Source organism: Mugil cephalus, chromosome 11 (assembly GCF_022458985.1).
Source record: "Mugil cephalus isolate CIBA_MC_2020 chromosome 11, CIBA_Mcephalus_1.1, whole genome shotgun sequence".
NCBI classification, from domain to species: domain Eukaryota; kingdom Metazoa; phylum Chordata; class Actinopteri; order Mugiliformes; family Mugilidae; genus Mugil; species Mugil cephalus.
This window is the reverse complement of record NC_061780.1, coordinates 23,139,040-23,166,507: the sequence shown is the minus strand read 5'-3', so window position 1 is coordinate 23,166,507 and position 27,468 is coordinate 23,139,040. Positions and strand designations below refer to the sequence as shown.

The following is a 27,468-nucleotide window of genomic DNA, read 5'->3' as shown; positions in this document are numbered from 1 at the left end:
TTTTTAGTTTGAAAACAAACTTCAAACATGTACATTTGTTAGAGATTCCATTGTAAATTCTGTCCGGGTCTAGCAGGTTTAATTACTAGATCATCTCGCTCTGCCAGTAAATATTCTAAATGCCTTTGTTGCCAAGAAAAAGACAGGGTGCAAGTCTTAAGTGAACCCTGGTGACCTTGACTCACTTGTAGTAGTTGCTCCACTTGTTTCCTCCAATCCCCTGAAGTTTTGACTCTACTTCAGAGAGAACTCTCCTCTGGCTCCTTCCTCCATTACAGTGACACACATGGAAGGTTAATTGGTGCTTGTAAATTGTATTAGTCCTGTGTCCTGGTCTGGCGACCTGTCCAGGATATACGCCAATCCCTGCCGTGTGCCCCCTGTTTTATATTGCAGCTCCCTTGCAGCCCCCTTAGGGGAGAAGTGGTAGTTGATAATGGATGGATGGAACTAACTTGTCAAATGTTTCCCCTCTCTAGCCTGTGACCAACTTTCTCTTGGGGTGGCAGCCATCTTCGGCCCCTCTCACAGTTCCTCTGCCAATGCGGTCCAGTCCATCTGCAATGCCCTGGGGGTCCCACACATCCAGACCAAATGGAAGCACCAGGTATCGGACAACAGAGATGTCTTCTATGTAAGCCTCTATCCAGACTTCTCCTCCCTCAGCCGGGCCATCCTGGACCTGGTGCACTTCTTCAAGTGGAAAACAGTCACAGTGGTTTATGATGACAGCACTGGTGAGTACTACAAACTATTTCTTGAACTTCTAACCTCCTCTCCACAGCAGTAGAGTGGTTATCCCAAGGGTCATTCTGTCTCTGTGTATTCTGGAAATTGTTCCCACTCTGTGTAGTTTTTAACACAATCAGTAAGGCTTATCCTGACCATGAATTTCAGTACTAAATGCTGTTCCAAAACCACATGATGGTTGCTGACCCCTTAGATCAGGGGTGTCAAACATATAACCCATGGAGAGTCCCATCTGGCCCGCTAGATGAATTGGGGGAAGTGCAAATCTTAGAAGACATTAACTGTAATTTTGCAATTCAACAAACTGCTATTCCTGTTTGTCCACTAGGGAGGCTGTGTTTTAGAAAGAGTTGCAGACATAACACAAGACGTTTCGGGTTGTTCATAAAATGTTTTGGACAGTTCATAAAACATAAAGATGAGACGTGTTTATAATTTTTGGTACCAAAACAAAGGGAAAAGTCTTTATTTATAGGCTCTTGTGTTATTATGTTGCTAGTCTGGCACTCTTGAGATCAAATTAGGTTGAAGCTATGTGGGCCCTGAACAAAAATTATCTGACAGCCATGCTCCAAACCAAAGAGGTGAACCAACCAGTAGAGTAACATTTCCGTTCCAAAGCCATAGCAAAGGTGATAGCAAATACAATTCAAGACTAATTATTTGAGTTTTTTTCCATATAGAAGATCCAGATCAATGAATTTACCATATATGGTTACTTGCCCTTAAGCAGTAAACAGATGTAAACATATATTTAAAACATTAGAATGTAAGTGCTAATTCAGGAACTTTATCACATTAGACAACATTAAGCCTCTTCTTCATTGTACCCAATAAAGCAGTAATGCTCAGGGTTCTTGCAGACTTGGACCTTACAGACCACATTTGATGCTGATTTAACCTGAGTGTGTTGTAGGTGAAAAACACGTAAACCTCACTGAGAGCCAATTTAAAATGTGCACGGAAGTTACCGATCATGGCTCCTCGCCCCATAAAGAGTTAATCAGAGAAGATGATCTTCTCCAGACCTTTCCATTATTACAGTCCAGGATTCTGGTTGACAAATAAGCCAGCAGGCTGAGTACAAGTACCATATGCCAGAGGTCAGGGTGTGTGCCAGCCTGAACACAGGCTGCCAGGCCACCCAGAGCTTCATCCAACAACACACCGGGACCACTGTGTCGGGTGAGGCAGTCAGTTGACCAAATGATTAAAGAAAATGTGCAAAGAGCATATGTTGAATGTTTTATTCACCAAACTCATTCATTCTCTCTGATGCACATACAGTGCCGCTTAAAAATATTTGCACCTCTAAGAATTTTCCACATTTCTCCAAAAAACATTCAGCGGATTATCACACAATTCCTAAACGTAGACAAAGAGAACTCAATGAAACAAACTAAACGGAGACATTGTAATTTGGTGTTTGTTTATTCTCAAAAATTGGCCAATATTGCATATCTGTTAGGTGAAAAAGTAAGTTCACGTCTAGGATTATAAGTGGATGTCAAGGGGAAATTAGAGAGTTGTTGTTGTTGTTGGTCATCAGGCTGGAAAAGATTACAGAAGCATCTCTAAAGATTTTGTAAACCAACAAATCGACAGATTGTAGACAAACAGGAGATTTTCATTTTATAGCGCTATACTTGAATAAACAGCACAGCACTTAAACATTTTGATTCTGAGTCAGTCACATACAGGACATGACACCCAGAAGCAAACGTGAACACAAATACACACACAAAAAGGGTTTAACTGGCTATGACGTGTGTTAGATTTAACCCTCCTATTATCTTTGGGCTCAGTTTGAGCCCATTAAATATTTAACACGTCTAAATATGAATGAAAAAGGAAAATGTTAATCATATTTAATGATTTTTGGTCATTTAATGGGGATACAAGGACGTAAAGTATGTTATTATCCTTGATAACAACTATTATTATAGATTATTATTATGTTCTGGATGTATTTGTGGGGTTGGGTGGGGGGCTTTGTTTTAATTAAACAGCTATGTAGGTAGTCAACGAACAAACAACACATGGACACAGAAACGTGAGAAACATTTTTAGTTGTTATACATTTTTTAGAGGTTAAAATTTGAAAACAACAGGAGGTTTAAACTGTAGCAATGCTCAGTGTGTGTGTGTGTGTGTGTGTGTGTGTGTGTGTGTGTGTGTGTGGAGGGGCTCCGGGGGTGGTGCTGTGGGTCACGTAGAAACCTTCAGGGAGGAATTGATTGTCGCTGATCCCACCACCTCTGTTAATTAAGTAGTAAAATGGACATAGCTAGTTCACCATGTGGTTAATAATGGCTTGATTTTCTGTCTAAGTGATCGGAAATGAGATCCTGGCCCAACCTGCGAAAAGCTTTACCTTCTCAGTGTCACAATTTACACAGGTGGCTTGATAGTGAGGGCAGATAGCATCAGTGGTGGTGCACACCAAGGATGGGCTCGGAGTCCGGGAAGTGACTCAGACGGGATTTAGTTTCTTTTCCGTCGCTGCATCGCAAACCACATCTCCTGCCTGATGCACCAAATCAAAGCCTGTGCACATTTCTATTCAACATATTCTCACGGGCTTTGTCTGTGAACCCCCCTCACCCACCCCACCCCCAATCTGCTGCTCTCTACCATGTCTGATTTTCAGGAAAGGCATATAAAGGAGGGTAGGAAACAATCTCTCACTTTGTACTATTTTTCCACCAAACAGAGAGCAAACAAGCAAATCAATAACCATAATGGGACTCCTTTAACGGCTCAACTTTATAATAGCAAAACTGGGATGGCAGCAGCATGTGTTATTGCTCTCCCAGCCAGCCATAACATCCATACCACTGGCTGGAACACTGCTGCTACTACTATTGCTGTTGCAAAGTTTGATTAGGCCATGAGGGAGAACAGGCTTCTATACAATAAAACACTGAACTGCAGGAAGGCATTTCTTTTCCAGAGATATAGTATGGACTCCATTCTGTCCTTCATTCTGAATTGGTAGTAAATTAAAATCCCCCTCTCCTAGGTCCTGATTTATTTTCCATCATGAGTTTGTGTTTTACCCCTTGCGTATTTTCACAGTGTCTTGTTTTTAGCCTGGTGTGGCCAAACTCAATTCTTATCAAAAATATGTCTCTAGTAAACATCCATCTGGATTTCATTTTGGGGCATGTTTGAACCGATGCACCGAAAAAAAAAAAAAAATCTCTGTACACAATTACATCATCCAACAAGCAATCAGAGCCATTTTGTCGCAAACAAATTCAACTCCACAGTGAAAGTTAACTTCGCCGTTTCTCTTCTGTCCATTTCCGCATGAAGCCTGTCCAAGTGGTTTGATTGACTCTGCAGATCAGTTCCCAGTGGCGGCTCTCCAGATCAACTTTCTGACAAAAAAAAAAAAAAATGTGTAACTTGGCCTGGCTCTTCCATACTAGTCAGTCATTCCCTTATTGCAATTATAAATTGTGTTCAAATCCACCTACTTGAATGTTTCATACTTTATACGGCATGAGTACAGCGATCAGGCATAACATTATGACCACTGAGAGGAGAAGTTGCCCTAATGTTGTGCCTTTTTTTTATATAAGATCATGGAATTACTTGTCAGGTGACAACAATGTTCTGTCATACTGCCATTTTTATTATAAACACAATAATTCATTTTCTGTGATACAAAAACCCTACTTGGTTTCTTGGAATCTACTGGGTGCATAAAGTTGCACCATTTTAACAGACTTTAAAATGGATAATGTTTTAAGAGCATAAATGTGTCCACTAAATTCAGTTAGAATTCATCAATAATGTTTTGTTGTGTACAGATTTGTCCTGTTTTGTTGTGCCAGTGGGGTGAACCCAATATTTAGAAGCCATCTCCCAGGCAGCATGGATATCCACAAAATATTGTATTTTTCAGGACCATTATAATATTTCACTCTGGATCATATGTTTGGAGGACAGAATGTTTTGGCCCCACCGCCAGCATCGCAAAGACATCAGGCTCAATATCAGCCTCGTCAACCCTTTTCTGTTTATAGCGTGATTTGAGCAGCATCCTGAGGCTGCCCTTGAGGTGGGAGAGGAGAGAGCAGGGTTGCTGTATTACTGTTCAAATCACATCTACATTTGTGTGATTCATTTCTCTTCCTGCAGTGTTTTGCTCCTCTCTGTTTTGGCAGCCTTTGGAACATCTTGTGAAAAGCAGAAAACACCAAACAGTAATGTAGCCATACGTTTTGTTCAATTAAATGATCATTTGCAGAGTCCTGAATCCCTGTTCTTCTGTTCACTGCAAGTGATATGGACGACTGCTTGTTGTAATTCCAACGTGGTCTTTTGTGGGATTCATGGAAGTGATTATGGACAAAGGCTCACAAGCTGAATTGGCGTTTAGAGAAAGGACATGCCCGCTATTTGTTAATTAGCATCAGAAGCTTGGAACTGAGCAAGACAGTAGTCAGAATAGTCACATTTACACATACAATTATTCAGTCACAATGACCACAGCTTAACTGATCGAAGGAGGTTTATTGGTAGACAGGACCTGAGGGAAACAAATGGTCAACGGAAAGGGATAAGAAGGGGGGTGCAGAGATGGATGATGGCCTTTCGGATGCACAGGGAGTTAGACCGGAATGACAAAAGTTTCGGCTCCTTGTCCTTCTTTTACTTTCTTTTTAATGAATTAGGGAAGAAGGACCGAAGAAAAGGGAGGTATGGGGAGGATAGTGTTCGAGAATTAACACTAACAGAGAGACACACCTTCATAGGTAAGCGTGGGAAATAGAATGATGCGGTGCGGTCTTGTTCCTGTAGCACATCAGACTGGAAAATATGTCACGAGTACATTGGGCTGATGGATGAAATACAGTTCTGAAGTTGGTAGGACACCAGACTCAAGCTTTCTGGAGCAGAAATGGAATGAGCTTGTTCAGAGTAATTTTTACTTCTGTGCATAACAACATTCAACTATGAATCATGTTTTAATTAGCTTAGCATAAACCTATCTTTTCTTTCTTCAGACCCAGATCAGAAAAGAAATAAACAGAGAGGATGCAAATTTAGACTGAATGTGCATCCACCATACGTTGCTTGAAAAGAAGAGCAGTGAGAGAGGTGCATTCAGTTGCTTGCAATATTCTTCTCAGTTAACTAATAAACAAATTACAAATGCATAACTCACACCGTCTGGATTTATTGTACCAGGTCAGGTGATCAGGTCGGAAAACAAAGCAGAAAGTCAGACAAGAGAGGATCAGAGATGTAGCCAACGATGGATGTCGGTCCTTTAGAAATAACTAATAATAATAATATATATACAGGTGTCAAGTCAAGTCAACTTTATTGTTAATTCTAACATGTGCAACACAACACAGGGTTGAAATTATCATCCTCGAAGGCCTACAATGCAGCAGCTAAACAAAAAAAATGTAAACAAGAAATGTGCAAACGTTGAGATTATATAAAAATATAAAATAAAAAAATAAAATAAAATATATCCTGTATATATGTGCTAGCTAGCATTAATCTCCACAGCAGCTGTGTGTCCTTATAGACTTGTCTCTGTTGTTGCTTACTGGTGCAGTGACCAAAAATTTAAATCCTAAAATCTGTGGATAGAATTAAATCTACTGAGGAACGGGAACTGTTTAGATTAAACCCTCTTTTTATGATAAATGTGTTTTAATAAAGCTGTAGTCTTCTCTGCAGACTGATTTCAATTTGGCAGTTTGTAACTTGCTTTTACAGCATCCAAAGACATTTGCGTGTACCTGTTCTTGTTTTTGTTAGAGCAGGGAGTCTGTATATGTATGTATATATTGCACCAGTGAGAGTCTTTCCATTATACTTCAAAGTGAGTCCCTGGACCTCCACAGTAATCTGTTTCAATTTTATGTGCGCGTAAGTCGCTACACCAGCAGTCCCAGTCCCATCATACGCTTCACTACCACTCAACGGTGTAAAGAAGGGCTCACTGACCCTTCACAGTTCACCATGCTAATTTCATTCTGCCCTGGTGGAATGATAATGGAAGGTACAATGTTTTCTGTGGTTTTGTCTAATAGTACCGTCGCACAAAACCGCGACTGTCAAATAAGCCTTTTTCTCAAAGGGTCTCCTACTTAGTTACTAACACCTAACTATGCACTAGCGCAGAGCATTTGCAATGTTGAGCCTGAGCAATGCATATGTTTCTGCGTGTCGAGGAAAATTTATTGCAGTCAAGTTCACAAAACCCTTTAAAACACGTAACTTTTTTTTTCTCCTTTCTCATTCAGTTCATATCCCCTTAGAAGAGGTTACAATAGAACATATTGTGCCTTCGTTTTGCCTTTTAGCTGATCAGACTGGAGCGCTGTCAAGGTGTGAAGACAACCCACATGGTACCAGATGCCACGCTAAAAATCGACTCCTCACATTCACGATGATACTGTAGTTAGTATTTAAAACAAGATTATTATTTTTTTTTAGCTAAACTGCTTCCCACCCACACACCTGGACCTGAAGTGTCAAATCCAAATAAATAAGTAATTATGATCAATATAAGTTTACCAAATTGCTACAAACTGCAGAGTTCTGGATATCTGTGAAGGAGACGTTTTCAGAAACTGACATTTCCCAGTTTTTACCTCCTATTTCGTGCTAGAGCATTGTTTTGCTTCCTCTTTCCTAAGCAGCATTTATGCTCATGTCACTTGCTGCTCAAACCAATATATCCATCAGGTAGTAGCTAGTAGCGGCTCAGCAACCGTGTGTTACTATTCTGTGCGGTCTCCATCATGCTCACTAAACCTGGGGAATTATGACTCTGAGTGTCTTATCTCCTCCATCAAATAAGAAGACACATCTCCCGGACTGTTTGTCGCACACCTCCACAATTCCATGACTATTTAGACCAATTCAATCTTGTATCACGTTAATAACAATACAATTGTCTCAAGATGCTTTACAGAATCCAGCCTGAAACCCCCAGAGCAAGCACTAAAGTGGCAGTGGCAAGGAAAAACAACCTTTTAATAAGAAGAAACCTCAAGCAAAACCCAGCACTTACCCGGTGGCCGGATGGACCCGTTAGGTTGAGACCATCTGACACAAGAGACCAAGTAGGAACGTAATAAATATGTGTCATGCATACATGCATGCATCTAAATAAACCATAAACCATGTAGAATTTGATAGTGATGCAAGTCCTAACCAGTCAGAGTAGTGTAAGGTAATAGCCAGGAGCCTTTTGGAAAGGTCTGAAAAACAGCTACTTTGTATCTGAGCAGCGTGCCCCCAAAGTCTCCCTTGCATCACATGCTCATGTCTCATTTATGCTTTTAAATAAGGGATTTTAAGCTCTTTCGCCCACCGTATGTTTCATTCACAGGGCACAATAAAGACTTGAAAACATGCTGAAAGATAGCTAGATTGTGCAAATTGTCAGTCACGTTTCCGTCAGTCTGCCCCAGGGCAGCTGTGACTACCAAGGTAGTTTACTACCACCAGGGTGTGACTGTGTGAATGAATGAATAATCCACTTTGAGCATCTAAAAATGGAAAAGCGCAACATAGAACCAATGCATTATTATTCTTATTCTTAAAGATAGATAGGAAGGCCCAACAACCTCCTTAACCTGTCTGTGGACCAGGGCTGAGACAGAAGCCTGTCACTGAACAAGCTCCTCAATCTGACTATGGTGTCGTGTAGAGGGTGGAGGACATCGGTCCAAATTTTGTTCATGTGCCACCAGTGTCAGGGACTTCAGCTCCGTTGCTACCACAGAGTCCGCTGACGATAGTTCCAGACATGGAACACACAGTTCCCCAACCTCAACCAGTTTCTATGTTGTATATATTCTTTTTGAGAATGAGAATGATGGTAAATAGTTGACTTTGTTGTATAGTTATTAAATGACAAGGGCAATATAAGTGTATATGTATATAAGAGGAGAGTGCTGTAAGCCCAGTTATTTTTAATGGGGCACCATTATTCACGTGCATTTGATTTGTGTTAGGACCACATATAGTAACTTGAAATTTTCTTCCGCTCTCAAATTAATTACTTTGCACTAATTCTAAGGCAGAATTTTTTATCGTGAAAAATAGAGCGGCGGTTCGCGGCGCTGGACTCCTTTGAGCTCAAATGATTTAGAGCCTGTTAAACTATGGCGCGTACGATAACAAAGACAATTTTTACTGTTTAGAGCGGCCCATATTTACACTCACAGGCTGACTTTATTTATAGCGAGGGAAGAGCGACCTGCGCGTTCTGCCTCCGCGTTCCCAAACAACTGCGAGAACCCTTGACCGCGGGCCTGCTTTAATCTTTCTCCAACGTGTTCGGCGCGTTTAATTGAACATAAATAAGCCAGCCGATGTAGCGGGGGTCACATTAACCTTGACCCTGTGAGTCTGCAGCTTAGTGATTCATCAGCTATTACTTCCATCATGCGGCGGCGCGGATTGGCCGTCCGGGGGAATCGCTTTAACGTCTACACGGCCAATGATGATTGAGCGGCCCAGTAAAAGGAACTCTTCTTCCTTGTCGGTGGCAACGCACAAGGGGGAGTTGTGAAGGGAACGCTTGAGCGGCCGCTCCCTCGCAAGGATATTTATCACAGGCGGACTGATCTGTTTTACGCTCAGGAGACTCCCAGACGGCAGCATAATAAATGCTTAGAGAGGATGAAATATTCATGCAGAGTTAAATATGGATCCTGGAGTGGTTACTACGCATTAAACACAGTCAATACTGATCAGCGCTGACACCCCTCTTTTATCCCACTCCAGAATTTTCCCCCAGTAGATTTCCTGCGGGGCCGTACGCGCGGATTTCGGAAAGGTTTGGAGGAAGGCTCAGCCATGCAGAATGGAAGGGGAATCTTAGCAGCGAGCGGAGCAAGAGAGGTGCTCTGACATGTGTTTATGACGAGCAAGTGCAGCAGTCAGATGTGTCAGGCGGCTTTTATCGATGCTAACTAACTAACCGTAAAACTGAGATTGCTGCCCAGCTGCGGAAGCGGTTTTTTCTCCTCAGACAGCTCATGCAACAGCGAGTGCTCACGTGTGATTGGACACAAGTGAAATAAAAAAAAATAAAAAATAAAAAAAACACACACAAACACACACACATTCTCTGTCTCTCTCTCTCACATTCTTTTACATGAATTTTACAAATGTGCAGGTCTGAACCACAGACATGAGCTAAATTCTCAAAATTACATTTATTGATATAATCCCGTGGCTTGGCTCAGTGAGAGAGTGAGAGGTACTTGTGCAGGACAGGAATGACATATAAGACATACACCAATCAGGCATAACATTATGACCACCTTAGTTATATTGCGTAGGTCTCCCTTGTGCCTCCAAAACAGTTGTGACTCATCAGAGAATGTTACATGGGCCCAGAATCCCGTTAATTGGGGGTCTTTGGGTCCTATGGGTTGAGGGGTGGGTCCTCTGTGGATCATCCCACAAATACTTGGTCAGTTTAGGGTCTAGGGAATTTGGAGGCCAATTTAGACAACTTTTGCTTTTTGTTTTTTGATTTGTTGAAGCCGTTTTTGTGTGTGTCCTTGTCCGGTTGCTGCCATCAAGGAGTGTCATTGCTATGGGGGTGTGGGGGTGTCTGCTCTGGTGTAGGTGGGTGGTACATGTCTGTGGCATCCACACATACGCCAGGTTTAAAATATATCCAGAAAGTAGAACACTGAATGGTCACAAGATGGTTAATGTTATTTATTTCTCCTGTGAAAGTGGTTTTAATGTTGTGGCTGACCGGTGTAAATAAGGGATAACTAGAATCTGGCATAAAATAGGAAAAGCATAAGTTAACGTAGTCAGAAGAGTTACTTTCCTCCAGCAGGTCATACCTACTGTACTGTTTTATATATATAGTACCTACAGCCTCCATAGTCTTTAAATGAGCCGTTTACATGACAAAACTATTGAAACGATGCTCAGTTTCAGTCCCTCTGCACAAGTCCGCCTCATCTGAGCATTCGTCTTGGCGGCAACAGCACAAACATTACTATTTTTAAACTCCTGTTTTCACACACATATTTATTCACATCCAGTTCTTGTATGTGTCCATGGTTACTGGGCATCGTGTGACACAACAGCAAACATCTACGCTCTGGTTTGTTTACATTTCATGCAGCAATGTTTCAGCGGCCAGCTGAGGATTCACTGTGTCCTGCGATGGTTAAATGGAACACTGGCAGTGTCTCACAGGTCAACACTCTGGGGATATCATCATCAGTGTGCGACAGAGTGTTTGATTTAATGAAAAACCAGCGACTGGCTGCTGAAGCTCCAGCCGTCTGCAGGCTGGTTTCCCACAGTGCAGTGCACTCATCTGGAAGCAGGAAGTAAACAAATAATGCCACAGGCCAAACAGCTGGGGACGGTGGACTGTGGGCTGAGACGCAGGAAAGCTGCTGTGCCTGCCCAGGCCGATGTGTCTATTTGTAGATGTAATAACCATGGCTGGCTTTGCATTGAGAACAGCATTGGGTCCAGTCACTGTCTGGAACTTGACATTGATTTTTTTTTTTTTTCCCTGAAATGGTTTTTGAATTTGAATCTAATGAAAGCCATTAGATTATACTAATGATTGCATTTGAAGGGGTAGAATTTGAATCTCGTCTACCCTCCGAATGTCTTTAAACTTCAACGAGTCCAAAAAAAAAATGCTGCAGCTCATATCATCATCAATAGACCACATCACCCCCAGCTCCTCAGCAGCTCCACTGGCTTCCAATAAAATCCAGTATTGAGTACAAGATCCTTACCTTCAAGACCCTTCACAACCAAGCTCCATCAAATCTATGTAAACTCCTCCATTTATATTAACCCTCCCGGACGCTCACGTCCTCCAATTGTCTGACTTTTCCATTATGGGGTGCAGAGCATTCAATTACTCAGCTCCACGCCTTTGGTGCAACCACCTGACATCCATAGACTCTATGACAACCCTAAAATTCAGATTCAAAATGCAACTCCATTTGACCTGCATTCAGTTGTAAATCTGCTTTTATTTCGTTTGTTATTGCATTGCATATTTATTTTATGATGTTTTATGCATTGCTGTTTTTTGGAGGAGAACTTGAGTGCTCCTAAAGGTGCCCACAAATAAAATGTGTTGGTTATTACGACTACATTTATGTATTTAAAGCCAAGAGAGAGACATTGTATTTTTGCATATGAAAAGAGCGACATAGTTCAAGCACCAGGAAACAATCATCTGCACAGAAAAAGTAATTAAAATTGTAAGTTAGTTCAGTGGTGGTTTTCTTTTTAACAAAGCTGTAGCCATCACAGTGGACACTTTTATACTGCTATGAATTAAATAAAGCATGCACAGTCAGCCATTGACCTTTATCTATGATCCTCTGAAAATGTACCATCATCTCCAACGTCACCTCAGCTGTTTTGCATGTGTTAATATGTAATGAGATGATGTTGGACCGCAGATCAGGTCACATCACTCAAATATCTTGGCGTGCACACTAACAGCGACCTTAGTTGGCACACACAGGTGGCAAATGTTTGTGCCTGGGTCCATAATTGCCCCTATTTTCTAAGACGACTCCGACTGTTTGGCGTCTGTAAGAATATCATGCATATTTTCTACAGAGCTAACGTAGAACCTATTATCTGGTATGGCATCGCCTGCTGGTTTGGGAACCTGACAGTCAAGTGCTAATCTCCCTGGTGAAGACTGCTTTTAAGATTATGGGGCCACCTGCCCTGCCCTCTCCACAAGAACCGTTTGAGTGGCTGCTATCAGGCCAACAACATTCTGACCGACACATTGCACTTGCTCAGTTCAGAGTATATTTTATTAAACTCAGGAAGAAGGTATAGGGTCCCTCTCTGCAAACATAATCTCCTCAAACATTCACCTATTCCCTTATCAATTAATCTCATTAATGAGCAGTTCGGAGAGGAGGAACAGAAGCAGAAGTGGCAAAGGAGGTCGAGGTGATCGTGTTTAAGGGATTACTTGTCAAGGTTGTGGTGAGGACCCAAGTGCAGGACTATTGATGAAGCACCAAGTTCAAACAAAAAGTATTTAACAACAAACAAAAGGCGCTGCAAACATGGCAGGAAATACAAAACACAAAAATCAAAAGAATCATGACATGGCACAGAACATAGCATGAAAAACCAAGGGAACAAGGAACATGGCGCAGAGACATTATGAGGCGACAAGGAGCAAAGGGAAAGGCAGGGCTATATATACACAGGAGGGATCAGGGCTGACAAGACACAGGTGAAACAGATCAGGCCAATCACAGCAGGTGAAACCAATGAACAATCAAGGGACAAACAAGGAAACAGACAGGAAACCCAGAACTTAAGAAAATAAAACAGGAAACAGAACACATGCCACAGACAGACATGACAATCCACAAAGAGACACGACAGGCAGGAAATCCGTAAACTTAAACATGAAACATGATTCACAAAATAAAAGACAGACAAACTATGACATGTGGTTCGTGTGTATTTTTTGAACGGTTTCTTTTTGTACTGCACTGCAGAAGTGCCCTTCTCTTACAGGAGATACACAACGTATCCTTGAACTTTGACCCATTATCTTGCACTAATTTTCAAATATTTTACAGAGTGACTAAAAATCCACGGGGTGACTTTACACAGGGATATTTAAAGGGGAGTTGGGTTGGACTGTAAAATGAAATAAATGAAAGAAAAGGGCAATGAACCAAACTATTCACAATACTTAACAACACTGAAATATTGTTAGCATAACTTTATGTAAAATATATTAGATATGGATTCAGGATGTAGCCAGAACTGAGCATACAGCATCCAGGTAATATAGTTTACCAAAGAAACACTTTTTTAAAATTTTTATCCAGTATCTGTGAAACAATGTTTTCGAGAATAAATTCTGATCTAGTTCCCTATCAGCACGACATCACTTTTCATCAGTATCATCCAAAATGCAAACAACACACTCTTTTCTGATCTTTTACTTGTGGTTTGGTTATCACGGGTAACACTGCTGATGGACAACGATCATAATTCACTCACCATTGTTTCACCAATGCAAGCTTTATAAAGGCACTCAAGCAACAACTGATGGTGCGGTATGGGCAGTCACAAATGGCGAAAGCCAAAAATACAAACTATCTCCAATTAGACACAACCAGGAATATAAAAAAAAAGGGATCAAGCAAACACACAGAAAGAAAGTACACTGTATTCTCAACTTCACTGAAAAATAGCTCCAATTAAAGGAAGCGAGGGAAAAAAAAGAAAATTCCTAAGCACAATACATTCAATTTTAAATGAGCGTATAGCACTGCCCACTGCTCTCTATTGCTTTCTGCTGCAATACAATACTAGTTGATCAGTTAGTTAGCATCATCAATACTTATTGACATTATCAATATAAAGATGTTGATGCTTCTGCTAAAGTCTCACTCAGTGTCATCAGAAAGATTGACTCCACACAATAATGAGAGGAACCACTAGTGATCATCACATCTATGATGAATGACGCTGATATACAGTATTGATACAGTATGTGCTCTTATCTGTAGCATTTGTATTGCGAGGAGCAAGGCACAAAAAGTACCGAGAGAGATGGGAAAATAAAAAATGAAAAGACACTTTTGAACTGAAAATAGTAGGAGAGGGCAGGGGAGGGCGTCGAGGAGAAATGGATTTTGTTAGAAATGAACTGATGACAGAACTATTTCTCTGCAGCTTTGTTATCCTCGCTCTAATTATAACCACCACTGCCATATGAATCAGTGGCTGTTACCTCAATTACAGTGGAAAGACACATATATTTCAGATTTCCTTTCAGGAAATAGATTGTCCTCATGGGAGCAGGACTGCATCAGCTCCAACCGGGCTAATGTCTAAAACAGCAGCGAAAGGAATCATTAAAATCGTTTTCTTTTTTTGTGTGTGTGTGGTTTTTCCTTCAGGTCTGATTCGTCTGCAAGAACTTATAAAGGCGCCATCGCGGTACAACATCCGTTTAAAGATCCGGCAGCTGCCTGCAGAGACCAAGGATGCCAAGCCGCTGTTAAAGGAGATGAAACGGGGGAAGGAGTTTCACATCATCTTTGACTGTGGCCACGAAATGGCTGCTGGGATCCTGAAGCAGGTGTGTGTGTGTGCATTCGATTTACATTCCCCGCGTCTTTGAAGATGTAAATCATTTGAGTCCTCAAGCAGAGGGACATTTGGTGAACATGGGAATGTGAAAAAGCTTCCTCCCGTGTCTTATGCTAAAGTAGCAGGGTCTTCAACGTTTTTCAGGCCAAGGACTCCCAGACTGATGGAGAGATTAAGTAAGGAACACCCACCTACTATATGTGTTCTATATTATACTCAGCCTAGTGATATTTATAAATATAAGTAATTATTATAATTTTGCATTCAATATTAAGTTATTCAAATAATACGCTACGTAAAACAATAAATAGACATTATTTACAGTTAATAATTTCAAATCAGAAGTGTTTTATCTGAATGGAACACAGTTTTTGCTGGGCAAATTTTCTCCTCTGCAGTTCACAAATGAACACAGACATCTTGGTTTCTAATCCAAAATGAATCAATTTAACAGTAAACTAGTCACAACTTATTTATTTATTTATTTATATATATATCACAAATTACACGCTTATTCAGTCTACAGATTTAAGGAATTGCTAAGTAAAAACTGCCTAGAGGCAATGTAAGGCAGGTTTCATTAGTATGAGTCATAAATTAGTTTTATCTCCCATGAGGGTGTCTGAGACATTTTGGATGAATAAAAAATAATACTTTTGCATTTTTTCAAAGAATTTTGCAGGATCCGAGTACAGATTGCAATGTTCTGGGATCAGGCTGTATCTTTTATTGAAGCACAACATGCCACCGTTTTTTTTTTTTTTTTTTTTTTGAAGGCTGTCAAGTGTGGCTACGTTCAGTGAACAGGCCACCTGGCACTGCTTTGATTAAAATGGATGTAGCATTGTTATTTAGTTGTGCATCCTGGAATTCTTACCTCCGGCCTCAAGTAACTCCGCTAACAAGCATTCACAGTTCTCCTGCTAATAGGATTTATGAAAAATGGAAGACGCCGTGATTCAGCCAAAACACCCTGTCACTCTCCTACAGTTTTAATCAATGCCTGAGAGGCAGATTGCTGGGGAAGGTCAAGGACATATTTCATTAATAATGACAAAGAGAAACCCTGCTAATGGGAAGTAATGAAAGACTTAAGCATCCTGCTCTGATGTGGTGATCATGTTACGCAACTTTAAGTTAAGAGCTACTGTGAGTGCTCTTCATCAGCTATCAGAAAGACCCCCATTGAAACAACAAGGACAACAAGACTGATATTAATTTAGCCACTCCTTGATTCCAGTGAAAATAATGACTTTGGCTTTTACTTTTAGAGTCTTAAAAGCTGTATACCAGGGGATCATACATTACATAAAAGTAAAATGATTACGAGTACAACTCAGAAGTAGCTCATGCCAATAGGGAATAACAATTGTATAAAAAAAAAAAAAAACATCTTAGGTTTACTGCCTTCACAATAACTTAGTCGTTTAGTCCTCATACTGTGGTTTTCTGGGATTTTGCACTACATATACTTCTAAAACTCACATTACTGGTACAGTAGTACACAGTATTTGTCGGTCTGTTGCAGGTACAATGTATTCGGAATTTTCTAATGTTTCATTTAACATTTAACTTGCACAGACAATAAATCCAGCTTCCATCCAGCTTCCTTTCTGCAGTCCCAAATACAAACAACACGTGTATGTTTTTGCCGTTCTTGCCGAGTCTTTAGTTGTCACATTTATACTGTCACCATTGACCAGTTTCGCCACACTGATGCAAACTGATTGTGCATGCAGAGATAAAGAAAGAAAGAAAGAAAGAAAGAAGAAGGAAGAAAATCATGCATTGTATTGATTTCTGGCTACATTTATGCGTGACCCATAACCTGTGAGCCATCAGGTTTTCAAACCAAAAACATGCGTCGCAGTTGTAGTGCAGTATTTCACACACTTATGTCTTTTATCGACATCTTTTATATAATTTATTGACATGCGGTCCGTCTATGGGATATTTGGATATAAATTATCTGGATTTTCAGTCAGTAAATGGCTAGAGTTTGGCTAAAATCAGGATGCCACTGCAGCATCTCTGTTCCCCCCAAATAGTTCATTATTTTTCATATAGCCTAATACCATTGTTAACAGGTGCATTGCATATTTTTATTTTTTTATTTTTTTTAAATGTGTATATAAATATCAAGCTTGACAGGCCTGCAACACCTGGTTAAAGTTATGTAGGTACACACAGATTTGCTTCTGTTTTGTCTTTATCTCCATTCATTTTCTAATGTACATAGAGGAGCTGGATTAAAGTAACTTTCCCTCACAGTCCAAGTCTCCAAGAACGCTCAATAATTGGAAAAAAAATAGCCAAGTGTCACAAGCTGACTGGACTAACTGTAAAAGCATTAAATGTATTATACTGTACTTGTTCCCTCACTGTGTGTGAAATAACAAAAAGACATTCCCCAACATTTAGGATGCTTTTGAATGTGACACGGTGTACGAGCCACGGTTCATAGATTTGTACCATGTGAGTCACCACACTGAGTGGGCCAGTCCTCAGACAGAATGAAAGAGTCTTTTTTTTTTTCTCTCTCAAGGTTTCTCACCCGATATCGGCAGCCATTGTCCCTTTCTGCCTGTTTAATCATCCTCTCCACACAGTCCTAATCTGTGATTCATATTGGTTTAGTGAGTCTCACAGCAGGCAGGGCAGCAATATAGAGCACAGTGAAGCTAGAACATGGTGGCACGGAGCCAAGACACAAACGCACAGTCCGGATGATAATAGGATAATACTAAGCAATGAGATTTTGCTTCTCAGAAGTGCACTTTTAGACACAGACCATCCTGGTAATGGGGTGAACATACTGCAGTTAGTTTAGACCAACCTTTAGGCCTTTAAACCGAAGAGGAGAGTCATGCTGGACTGGAAAAAAAAAAAATGTTTTTATAAACATACAACTGAAAATGCAGTTGCAAGAAACCATGTTCCTACTAATTAAGATGTATCTTGTGTACTCAGACTTAGTTCTGGTTGTCATGTGAATCTGGTGTTTTCTCTAAGCTGTGAAATTTTAACCAGCAATGAGCCTAATACCCGTGTCTCAGTGTGTCATATTAAACTGTTGAACTAATATTTAGATATAATAAAGATATAACAAAAAAAAGGAAAAAAAAAAAGCCATATGACCTGGCGTCTTTTAGGGGAATCCCAGGCCAGACACACAGGGCATAAGCTGTCCAGTATGTTATGGGTCTGTCCAGGGTCTCCACACACAGTTGGGGAGCCAGGATTACCTCAACAGGGGGGAGGATGCATCCAGTGAGCATAAAGAAAAAAAATAAATAAATCATATGCCCCACCACTTCAGCTGTGCCTTTTAACATGAAACATACTCTACATATTAATCTGTTATTAAGAAATGTTGGTTTGGTCCTTTTGCCTTTTCCATTTTGTCCATGTCCATCACATGACACACTTTTACATCTTACAAACAACACCCTGCAACAGCTCCACCATGGACCACTCGTAATTACTGGGAGATATCCTGCACAGTGTTCCACATCTATGGACAATCTGTGCACAATTTCCAGTCCTATATTCCCCTGCATATGCCAGATGCATGATGAGACTGAGCTCTGCCTCTTGTTTTATGTCCCTGATTGTTTTTTTTTGTTGGGTTTCTGTTTCTTATCTCTGAGCTCGTGGCTGCAGCGCTGTAGCAGAATATATGCCTCTTCACATTACATGGCAATACAGCCGGTGATGCAGCCACACAGACAGACAAATGCTTGTGTGTGTGTGCATTTGTGGAGAATCTGACAAAATATTGTATCCGCCTCCCTTTTCATTTGGAAATCTCTCCCTCTCTCTGTCTGCCTCCTTCTGTCACTCTCTTTCTTAGGCTCTCGCCATGGGGATGATGACAGAGTATTATCACTATATCTTCACCACACTGGTAAGTAGAGAAAGGGTCTGCGCTTCACAGCCACTTTGTCATCATATCTGATTCATAGTCCCACGTCCACACGAGGATCTGTTGCATGCCCCAAAAACAAGATGACGCTGCTCTTCAGTCTTCATTTTCTCTGCTATTCTTTTCTTCATTCATTTGTGTGGATCATTCCTCTTTGTTTGCCTTTTAATGTGCTCTCTAGAGCCAAAGAAAATAATAGCACGGTATTTTGTGACATTGATATAACCGGCATCACAGCGTTTTCTAGTACTCCTTGCTTGTTCAGCTGTCACTCGTTTCGCCTTTTTTCGTTTTAACTTCTCTTCTCAGACTTTTTCTCTTGTCTCTCTTTGCTCTTGTTCATCTCCTCCTCTGCATTTTGCCTCCATTACTATTTTGTCTTCTCTCGTGGGTATTTAGAAAGAGCTGGGTATGTCACTTTGAGCCATCCTCTCTGCAAAAGGTGGTCAACACTGGTACTGCATTAAACGATTCTGTGCCTTATATGCACAAGAGAAACCAATTAAACCACCAGCTAATGAGCTTTACGGGATGGACACATAATCTCTCTGTTTTGAAAGTAGCATGGAGTCCTCTGCACTGACAGTAATGCGATATGGCTCACTCCACACATGGGCAAATTACATAGAGAACCTTGTCAAAGTGGTGCTCTAGAGTCAACAATTGCTCTTTCCTTCTGGAAGAAAGTACTGCACTTTAAAAGGAGTATCCATTTCTGATAACCATGAGCAAATGATGACAGTAGTTCTTGGCAAACGGCCACTGAAATAGCAGTGGGGCAACGGGCCGTCTGCCCCACTTGGCAGACGGCCTGTTGCCATTTGCCATAGATGTTGTTGTCCACTTTCATTGCTGAGGAATAATGGAAACAAAAAACACATTTTCCTGCTGCCTGCCGGTGGGACTATGTCCTACTGGTGTGTAGTAGTAGTAGTAGTAGTAGTAGTAATAGTGATTCTTTCTTACAAAGTCCTCCACATACTGATAGCTGACAGAACAAGATCAAGCCCACTTTAATGTGTACAAAAATACATACACACATCTTCATATGTACATGGAACGAGTATTACTCCCTGTCCATGTTTCAGGTCAAATCAAACGGTTGTTAAAACTCTCGCTGCTTGTGTTTCCTGAGCCCAAAACGCTGTCACTCTCCATCTGTTCTTCCTCCCCCCTTGTCACTCTTTGCTTTTTTTTCCTGTCAAACTCCTTTGAAAACAGAATTCTTTTGCCTTTCAACCTTTCATCACAGTAGCTAAAAGGGTTCACGTTCACTTTGAAATGAGGCATCTACACGCGCGCGCGCTTTCGCTCTGGATCCATTTAGCAAGGCACCGCTTATACAAGATAATTAAATGCCCCTCTGGTGTTTTCAGGGAGATGAAATATAAAATACAAACATCAATGAGGGAGGGATAGTCGGAGGAGTGTCTTGTCATTCCCCGCTGTTGTGTCTGGCAGAAAGACAGTTCATTGCTGACGGCCTCATTCTACCAGTAGAGTTCACATCCAAATCATACTGAGGCCACATATGGCATCCTTTGGGCTTAGAGATTTCTCTTTGCTCTTAACTTACTTTGTGAGTTAGTTTTGTCTAAACTATACACCGTTCAAGCATAACATTATGACCACCTTACTAATAATGTGCCTCTAAAACAGTTGTGACTCATCAAGGAATAAACATGGGCCTTCTGAGGGTGTTCTGTGCTATCTGGTAACAGGATGTTGTAGGGATCTTTGGGTCCTCTGGTGCCAGGACCAAAAATTTCCCAGCAGAACATTAATTTGTCACTGTTACTTCTATGGCCAGTGGTCATAATGTTGTGGCTGATCGATGTATGTGTGGTTAGATCAGCATTATCAAAGAAAATTATTAGTTTCATATATTAATACATTTAGCATCGGTTCCAAGCTGCTACAACCTACCTCACACAATAGAAAGACTGAGTGGAATCAAGTTAGAATTAGATGATGATTGTTTAATCAGAGTTGATTTAAATGAAACAATAATATAATTAAGGAGGATCAGAAATGGGTAGTGGATGCTACTCAAAACAAAACATAAATGGGAACACAAGAACATTACAGATGTTGAAATATAGCTGGTCTAAGCAAAAAGAGAAGAAAGTTCCCCACAACCAAAAATAAAACAGACGGGAGTAGCTAGACCCTAGACCTAGTGTTTCAAGGTTTCTAGGTCAGAAAAACAAAAACCTAAACATGGGCCTAGATCTAATACAAAGCAGACAATAACTGATCTTGAAAAAACTCTTGGAGATGAAGGTGGGTCAGGGGAGGAACCAGGACGTCATAGATTTCCAGGCCCGATAATTTAAGGCAAAGTACACGTACACAGGACCGTCTCTGTCCAAAGTTTAAAAATGCAGCGATACACAGTAACACCTCTAAACAGTGAGACCAGCCTACTTCTAGTTCAAACTTGATACCCATACTCCAGTCCTTTCATGATGTGACAGTGTTTTCAAAGTGCATCTTGTAATGCCTGGAGTGCTTTTCTTTCTCAGCCTTCTTGGGCTCTATAAATGTTCGGTGGGGTTGAGGTCAGGTGACTGTGAAGGAAAGTCCATTAAAATAAAGCTTCGGCTCCTTTGGTTTTCAAGTTCTGAGGTGTGTTTGGGCTCTTTCTGCTACATGAATCCTTCAAAAACAGTGCGGCGTGTCTTTGGAAGAATGGAGTGGTACTTGTCCTTGGTCAGGGTGGAGTTGATTCTGTGCAAAATGTCCACCTCTAGAGTAGCAACACACCACCTATTGTCCAACCCTGTCCAGTTCTAAAAAGCGTCATTATGTTCAGCAGGTTGTTTGGGCCAATCACAAAATCTCAATTTCATAAACCAGTTGGTGGGTTCCTCTTAATTTAAGCCTTTTTTTCCAGGATCTGTTTGCTCTGGATGTGGAACCTTACCGATACAGTGGTGTGAACATGACGGGCTTCAGGATCCTCAACACTGAGAACAGCCAAGTGGCCTCCATCATCGAGAAATGGTCCATGGAGCGACTGCAGGCACCACCAAAACCTGACTCTGGTCTACTGGACGGCTTCATGACCGTGAGTCTCATAGAAACAACCTTTCTTTGGTCAAAGATGACTTTTTGGAAGGTATCTCACAGCTTTGATGTGTCCAAGATGTGGTCTCCCTTTAGTCAGTCGGTTATTCATTTTTTCTCAGACACTGCTGCTAGGGACAAATCTCTGTGGCATGAATCAAATTCAATCGGGAATTCTTGTATGCTTTGTAGTTGAAGTTCTTCACAAGTTCTTCACAAAATGTGACGACAGAATTTTTGAATACTATTGAGAGTGAAGCATCTGAAAAAGCTGCATTCCTCATATCTTTACCATTGTAATACAGAGTTCTCACTGGCAGCGTGCAGTCCCATTTTAAATGTGGTGACAGGATGCTTCTGGCAAAATGCAACTTGAATTTTTCTTTACACAAGCTTGTACACTTAACAGTTGTTATTCAAGGAACTGTTGAATGGCCAAAATTTATGTTTCATTAGTCTGACTGAACATATGCCATAACATTGCAATTCAAACGCACACATACAGTTCATCCAACTGTTTTTGCTTCAGTCCCAACAATGTAAGTGATATGGGGTATTTCTTACCACAGTTGACCAAACTGGAATTTCACCAAATGTGAACCTTCCAGAGATTCTCCTCTGTTTCTGTACTTTTGCAGACTTTTGTTCTAGGTAGGATGTGTAGTGGTATCTCTTACTGTTGCTTCAAGTTGCCCTGGACAAGTCAAAGGCAAAACCTTTGCGACCCGAGTTCCAAATGAGTCTAGGTACAACAGGAAGAGTCCCTGTCGCTGTGATCTGAAACCGCTCTGATGAGAGCGTACTGCCTTTAATAACTGTTCCTACACACTGCTTTCATACCACTGTCTTACCTGGGAACTCTGCCAAAAAACATCAACCCACTAGAGACATGGAATGGGAAGGTAAACAGAGAACTGGAGGTGGGAAGAGAAATAAGAGGGCGAGGGGGGATGAATGAAAATGGAATCAAAGTCCTTCTAGTTCATTCTCCCACCGACTGCTGAGATGTTAAATGTTAGGCAACTTGATTGCAGTTGTAAAGCAGTGGCAGCAGCAGTAACATGTTGGCTGCTGATTGAAATCAGTGGCTTTCCTCTTGTCCTCTCTTTACTTTTGTTTATTTATTTATTGTTCTGAAAGAGCAAGATTTTGCCGAGTCATGCTTCTGGATTGATATCGGAGAGTGGGTGTTAGTCAGTTTAAGCCCCCTTTGTTAGATTTGTGGCTCAATCAATAGTCTCCCACTTGAGAACTGCAATGGACTGTGTGTGTGTAATAACTGGATGTTTTCAAAACACAGGAAGCCGAGCGCCTTTTGGTGCTACGAGTTCTCGACTCGATTTGATGTCTTAAGTACACGAAATGAAGAAGAATGTGCAACGCAAGAAAAAGAAATCTCTTCCGCCATCGTGGTCTTTATTGACTCTATAATGCGCTGCTGAGAGTCATCAGGCGAGCCAGCCCGGTAGTTATTTTTATCAGCGACAGGCGAAGATTTATGTACGGGAGGACTGTGCTCTGACCCTTCTCATCAGCGAATTGATGGCATATGACTCTGAAGGTGGAGATTGATGAATTAGACAAATGGCCATCAGTCAGCAGCTAATGCATATTGACATGGTGAAAGGATCCGTAAATGTTTGATTAACAGCTTCATTTGTGCGCCGTATTTACGGTTTAGTTGACTTAAGCAGTGAACTGCTGACGCGAACATCACTAAGTGAGCTGTCAAGAGACTTCACTTTTCCTCGCTGCTTCTCTGTCTGCCTAATTTCATGTTTAGTGGTTGAAATTGTAGTTTGAACGGCATGACTCGTTACAGACCAGCAGTAGTACATTTGGAATTGAAGTTGCTGAAGTCTCTCGATCCAACGAGATTCAGCTTTAGTGTCATGCCATATAGTACAGGTACATACACAACAAAAATCAATTTGGCTTCTAACCTTCTAAATACAAAACTAACCATTCGTACATACGTATTTTTTTTATTTTATTTTAGTTAGTTCAAACATTCAAAAGAAAAGAGATGCATCAAATGCAATCAAATGCATATACAATTGAAAAAGAAACAAAATACTTCCAATCAGTAACTCATTACTCGTGATGTTTGCAAAGGAGTGGGAGAAAGCAACATGCTTATCTAGCCCCATGTCACTATTAATATGTCATTATTCAATGTTTTCTTTCTCCTCTGCTAAATAATTAAATAATATTTAAAGTGCCGTACATACCTCTTCTTCATTCCTATATAATGCAAAAAACAATCTCTTATACCTATATCTATACCTCTTCCCAAATTGTGTAACATTTTCACTGTGCATGATTTCCCCTAACTGTAACCCTAACCCTAACCTTAAAATTGCGCCACAAATGCATATGCACATGCTTTTGTGTGTTGTGTGAAAACAGCAATGGTTAAAGTTTAAATTCCCTCTGAGATTATAACCCCCTTCCTCTCCATCCATGACCATGTTTTGTATATTGTACATGTGACTTTAAAAACAGTTTCCTGCCGTGTTCCCACATATTCTCAGATATAGCCATATATACCCATAAATATGCACCTACTACACACATACAGTACCTATATATACAAATTACGACATATTATGCAGCATTGCAATCAGCTGTTGACTGATTGCAAATTGTGTTACTGTTGATGACCTCCTCGTCGTAACGAAACACACGTTTAGCAGGAGCGCAAACTGCTGCATAACAAATACTGCATTGGATTAAATGTTACCTACTCACAGTACGCACTTGGGGTGTGTCTGAAACCGTTTCCTTCTCGACTCACTTCTCTCTTTAAACTGTAAATAAAGTATTTTTTAATATCCAGTGACCACTCAGCACACTGACAGATGATGGGTTATGTTTTAGTCTAACGTTTTTCTGGTGAATGTAAGAAATAAAGATTCTCAAAACAGAAGACACTTATCTACACTTTTAATTTGCCAAACACCATCCATCCATTTCTGTACTTTAAAATACTGATTTATGACACCTTCCCAGAACTCTAATTTCATTCATCCACTTGTTTTTACTGCTTAGTTCTCACCTCGAACACCTGACCGAACAGCAGAATATTCTCTTCAGCGCCGCGCCCCGTGTCACGTATTAATAAACCCGTGAAGCTGTTTTCTTCGTGCGGCATATGTCTGCGTGTGACAAATCAGGTAAACTAATTCTGCTTCTCATTCCTTTATGCTGCCTTCAATTAATCGGGTGGTGGAGAATCCCTGCCCTGAGTCGTGGCTTAACATGCGCAACGAGAGTGACCTTACAAGCTCCACGCTCTCATTACCATAATGTCTGTCCTTGTTAATTGCCTTAGCTGCTGTCTGAATCATTGTGCACCCTGTAAAATTGAAACAGGTTAAAAAAAAACACGAGAGCACCAGTCTAATTTCACCATTTATCTCTTTGTAATAAGACGGAAGGCTGAAACGTTGACCCGCGTCCGGGCAAACGGGGCCGACCCTTCACTCATCAAGGTCGTCATTTTGTTTGTTGCAGCAAAAAAAAATAAAAAAAATAACGCGGTTGGTATTCAGAGCCACGGCGTCGCTGCTGAAACACTTCTATTCCCGTATTAGCATAAATATGCTATACCTGTGGGTACATTTAAATGGGGGGCAGTGATGGAAAGCGATTTCCTCTTTGACAGATATCATTTAAAGTCGGATGCAGACAGAGTCATAAAAATGTCGCAAAGGCATCAGACGCATTCCAGGATTCATATTATCCCAGCATCACTCAGACATGCATATGGTGGACCAGGAAAAAGAGAGGATGAGTCATATGAGAAATATGTTATTAAATGCCAAGGAACTATGCCGGAGACTTGCCAGCCAAAGATTTGTCAGCACTTGGCTGCTGCTTCTGCTGCCAATAAACCCACTTATGTTTATGTATGTGACCGTTATTAATTCAGATTAACCCAACACTGAAGAGCATTTCTCCTGCTGCGCACGGCCTCCTCGTCTCCAGTTCTGTTTTATTGCTGAAATATTGCCTGCTGTAATTATATAATTCCCTCCTTTAAGGGAATACACACGAGAGTTTTAACAGTTCAAAAGAAACAATAACGTACGAAATAATCATGTCGCAGTGTTTACTTATGAGGTGTTCGGGTTTCTAGGGGATTGTTAGTTTGGGGTATTATATCAGCTGACAAATGAAACAAGTTTGTAATCTCTGTCATGAGATCGCAAAGAAAAGTGCCTTCCATGTATTTCCATAAAATTCATTTCATGTAAATGTAGAACAGAAATAATAAAACATCCAGAATAATTTATTATCCAGTAGAGGAGGGAACACTCTGAACTTCACATACGTCACACATCAGCTACAGTGTCTTTGGACTGGTGTGGTGCGTAAAGTACACCGATCAGGCATAACATTACGACCACCTTCTTAATATTCTGTGTTAATATCCCTTGTGCCCCGAAAAAGTCGTGACATTGACATGAGTCTTCTGGACCAGGTCCAAACGTTTCCCAGCAGAGCACTGAATTGTCACTAGATGGTTCAATGTTATTTACTTCTCCTGTCCGTGGTCATAATGTTATGCCTGATGGTTACACACGGGCAAAGAGTACTCTCATCAAGAAAAAGCAAAAAAAAAATCAGTGAGACAAATGAACTAAATACCACAGAGACACTCAGATTGTATCGATATGATACATCTAAGCTAATCATAATGCAGCAAGGTGTAGGCAGTAATACTGAAAAATGGTAAAACCTGTGCGCTGAGCGCATTTACACAAACAGTAGAACTTGTATTTATCATAAGTTTAATCAACAGCAATGCTGTTTATGTGAACTACGTGTGTGTTTTTAATCAGCTTATGTTTTTTTATTCGTAGTTCAGTTAGTTTTCACTGGTTGCGGTGCACAAAGACCTTTGTAGTCTAATAAAAAGATCAGTCTTGCCTCACGAGACTGTTTCATCATTATAATGGAAAGCTGCCTTTCATACAGGAATATCTGAACGGTGCATCATCTTAATTCAAAACTAATGCTTCTGCGTTCGCAAGGATGAAAACGAGTCATCTTATTTTAAAGACAATTAGATTCCTGCTCCGCGAGAGTTTGCCCGTGTAAGTGTCTCCTGTGGAACCGCACTGTGTTTTGTTCTGGCAGTCTTTATGAAGAGATAAATTGTTAAAGAGCAATTTATATCTCCACTAACGTTGGCTGTCTGTGTGTGTGTGTGTCTGTGTGTGTGTTTGAGAGGTTGTTGGCTTGGCAGAAAAACAGATGAGCGAGCTAGAATAGGACAAGACTGGTGGACGGATCGAGAGATGGGTTTTTCGTCTCTATCCTGTCGGTTTCTGTTCCAACCTGTCTGTCAAGCTGTCTGGACGGGGACCTCCCTGAATGGCAGAGCGGGCTGGGAAGCATGTTCTGGACTGATTTAAAGGCCCGAGCGAGTCTGAGCGTGTGCTGGTTGTTTGGGGGGATAGGTGGGGTTGTGGGAGCTGACCGCGGCACAGAGTTCAGGTCACGAGCAGCAGGGATTTTTTATTTTTTTTTTATCTGTCGAAGCTCACAGTTGAATATCAGCTAGCGTGGAGGAG

At 40.9% G+C, this 27,468-nt stretch overlaps 1 protein-coding gene across 2 annotated transcripts in view; it reads left to right on the top strand.

Annotated features, from left to right (window-relative positions):
• grik2 (glutamate receptor, ionotropic, kainate 2) overlaps window positions 1-27,468 on the top strand; it is a 209,050-nt gene that overhangs the window by 70,746 nt on the left and 110,836 nt on the right. For both annotated transcript variants that reach the window (XM_047598050.1, XM_047598051.1), the window contains exons 4-7: window positions 480-737; window positions 14,700-14,881; window positions 18,746-18,799; window positions 21,714-21,887. In XM_047598050.1, coding sequence (XP_047454006.1) covers window positions 480-737; window positions 14,700-14,881; window positions 18,746-18,799; window positions 21,714-21,887 — 668 coding nt within the window. The remainder of the gene's footprint in view (window positions 1-479; window positions 738-14,699; window positions 14,882-18,745; window positions 18,800-21,713; window positions 21,888-27,468) is intronic.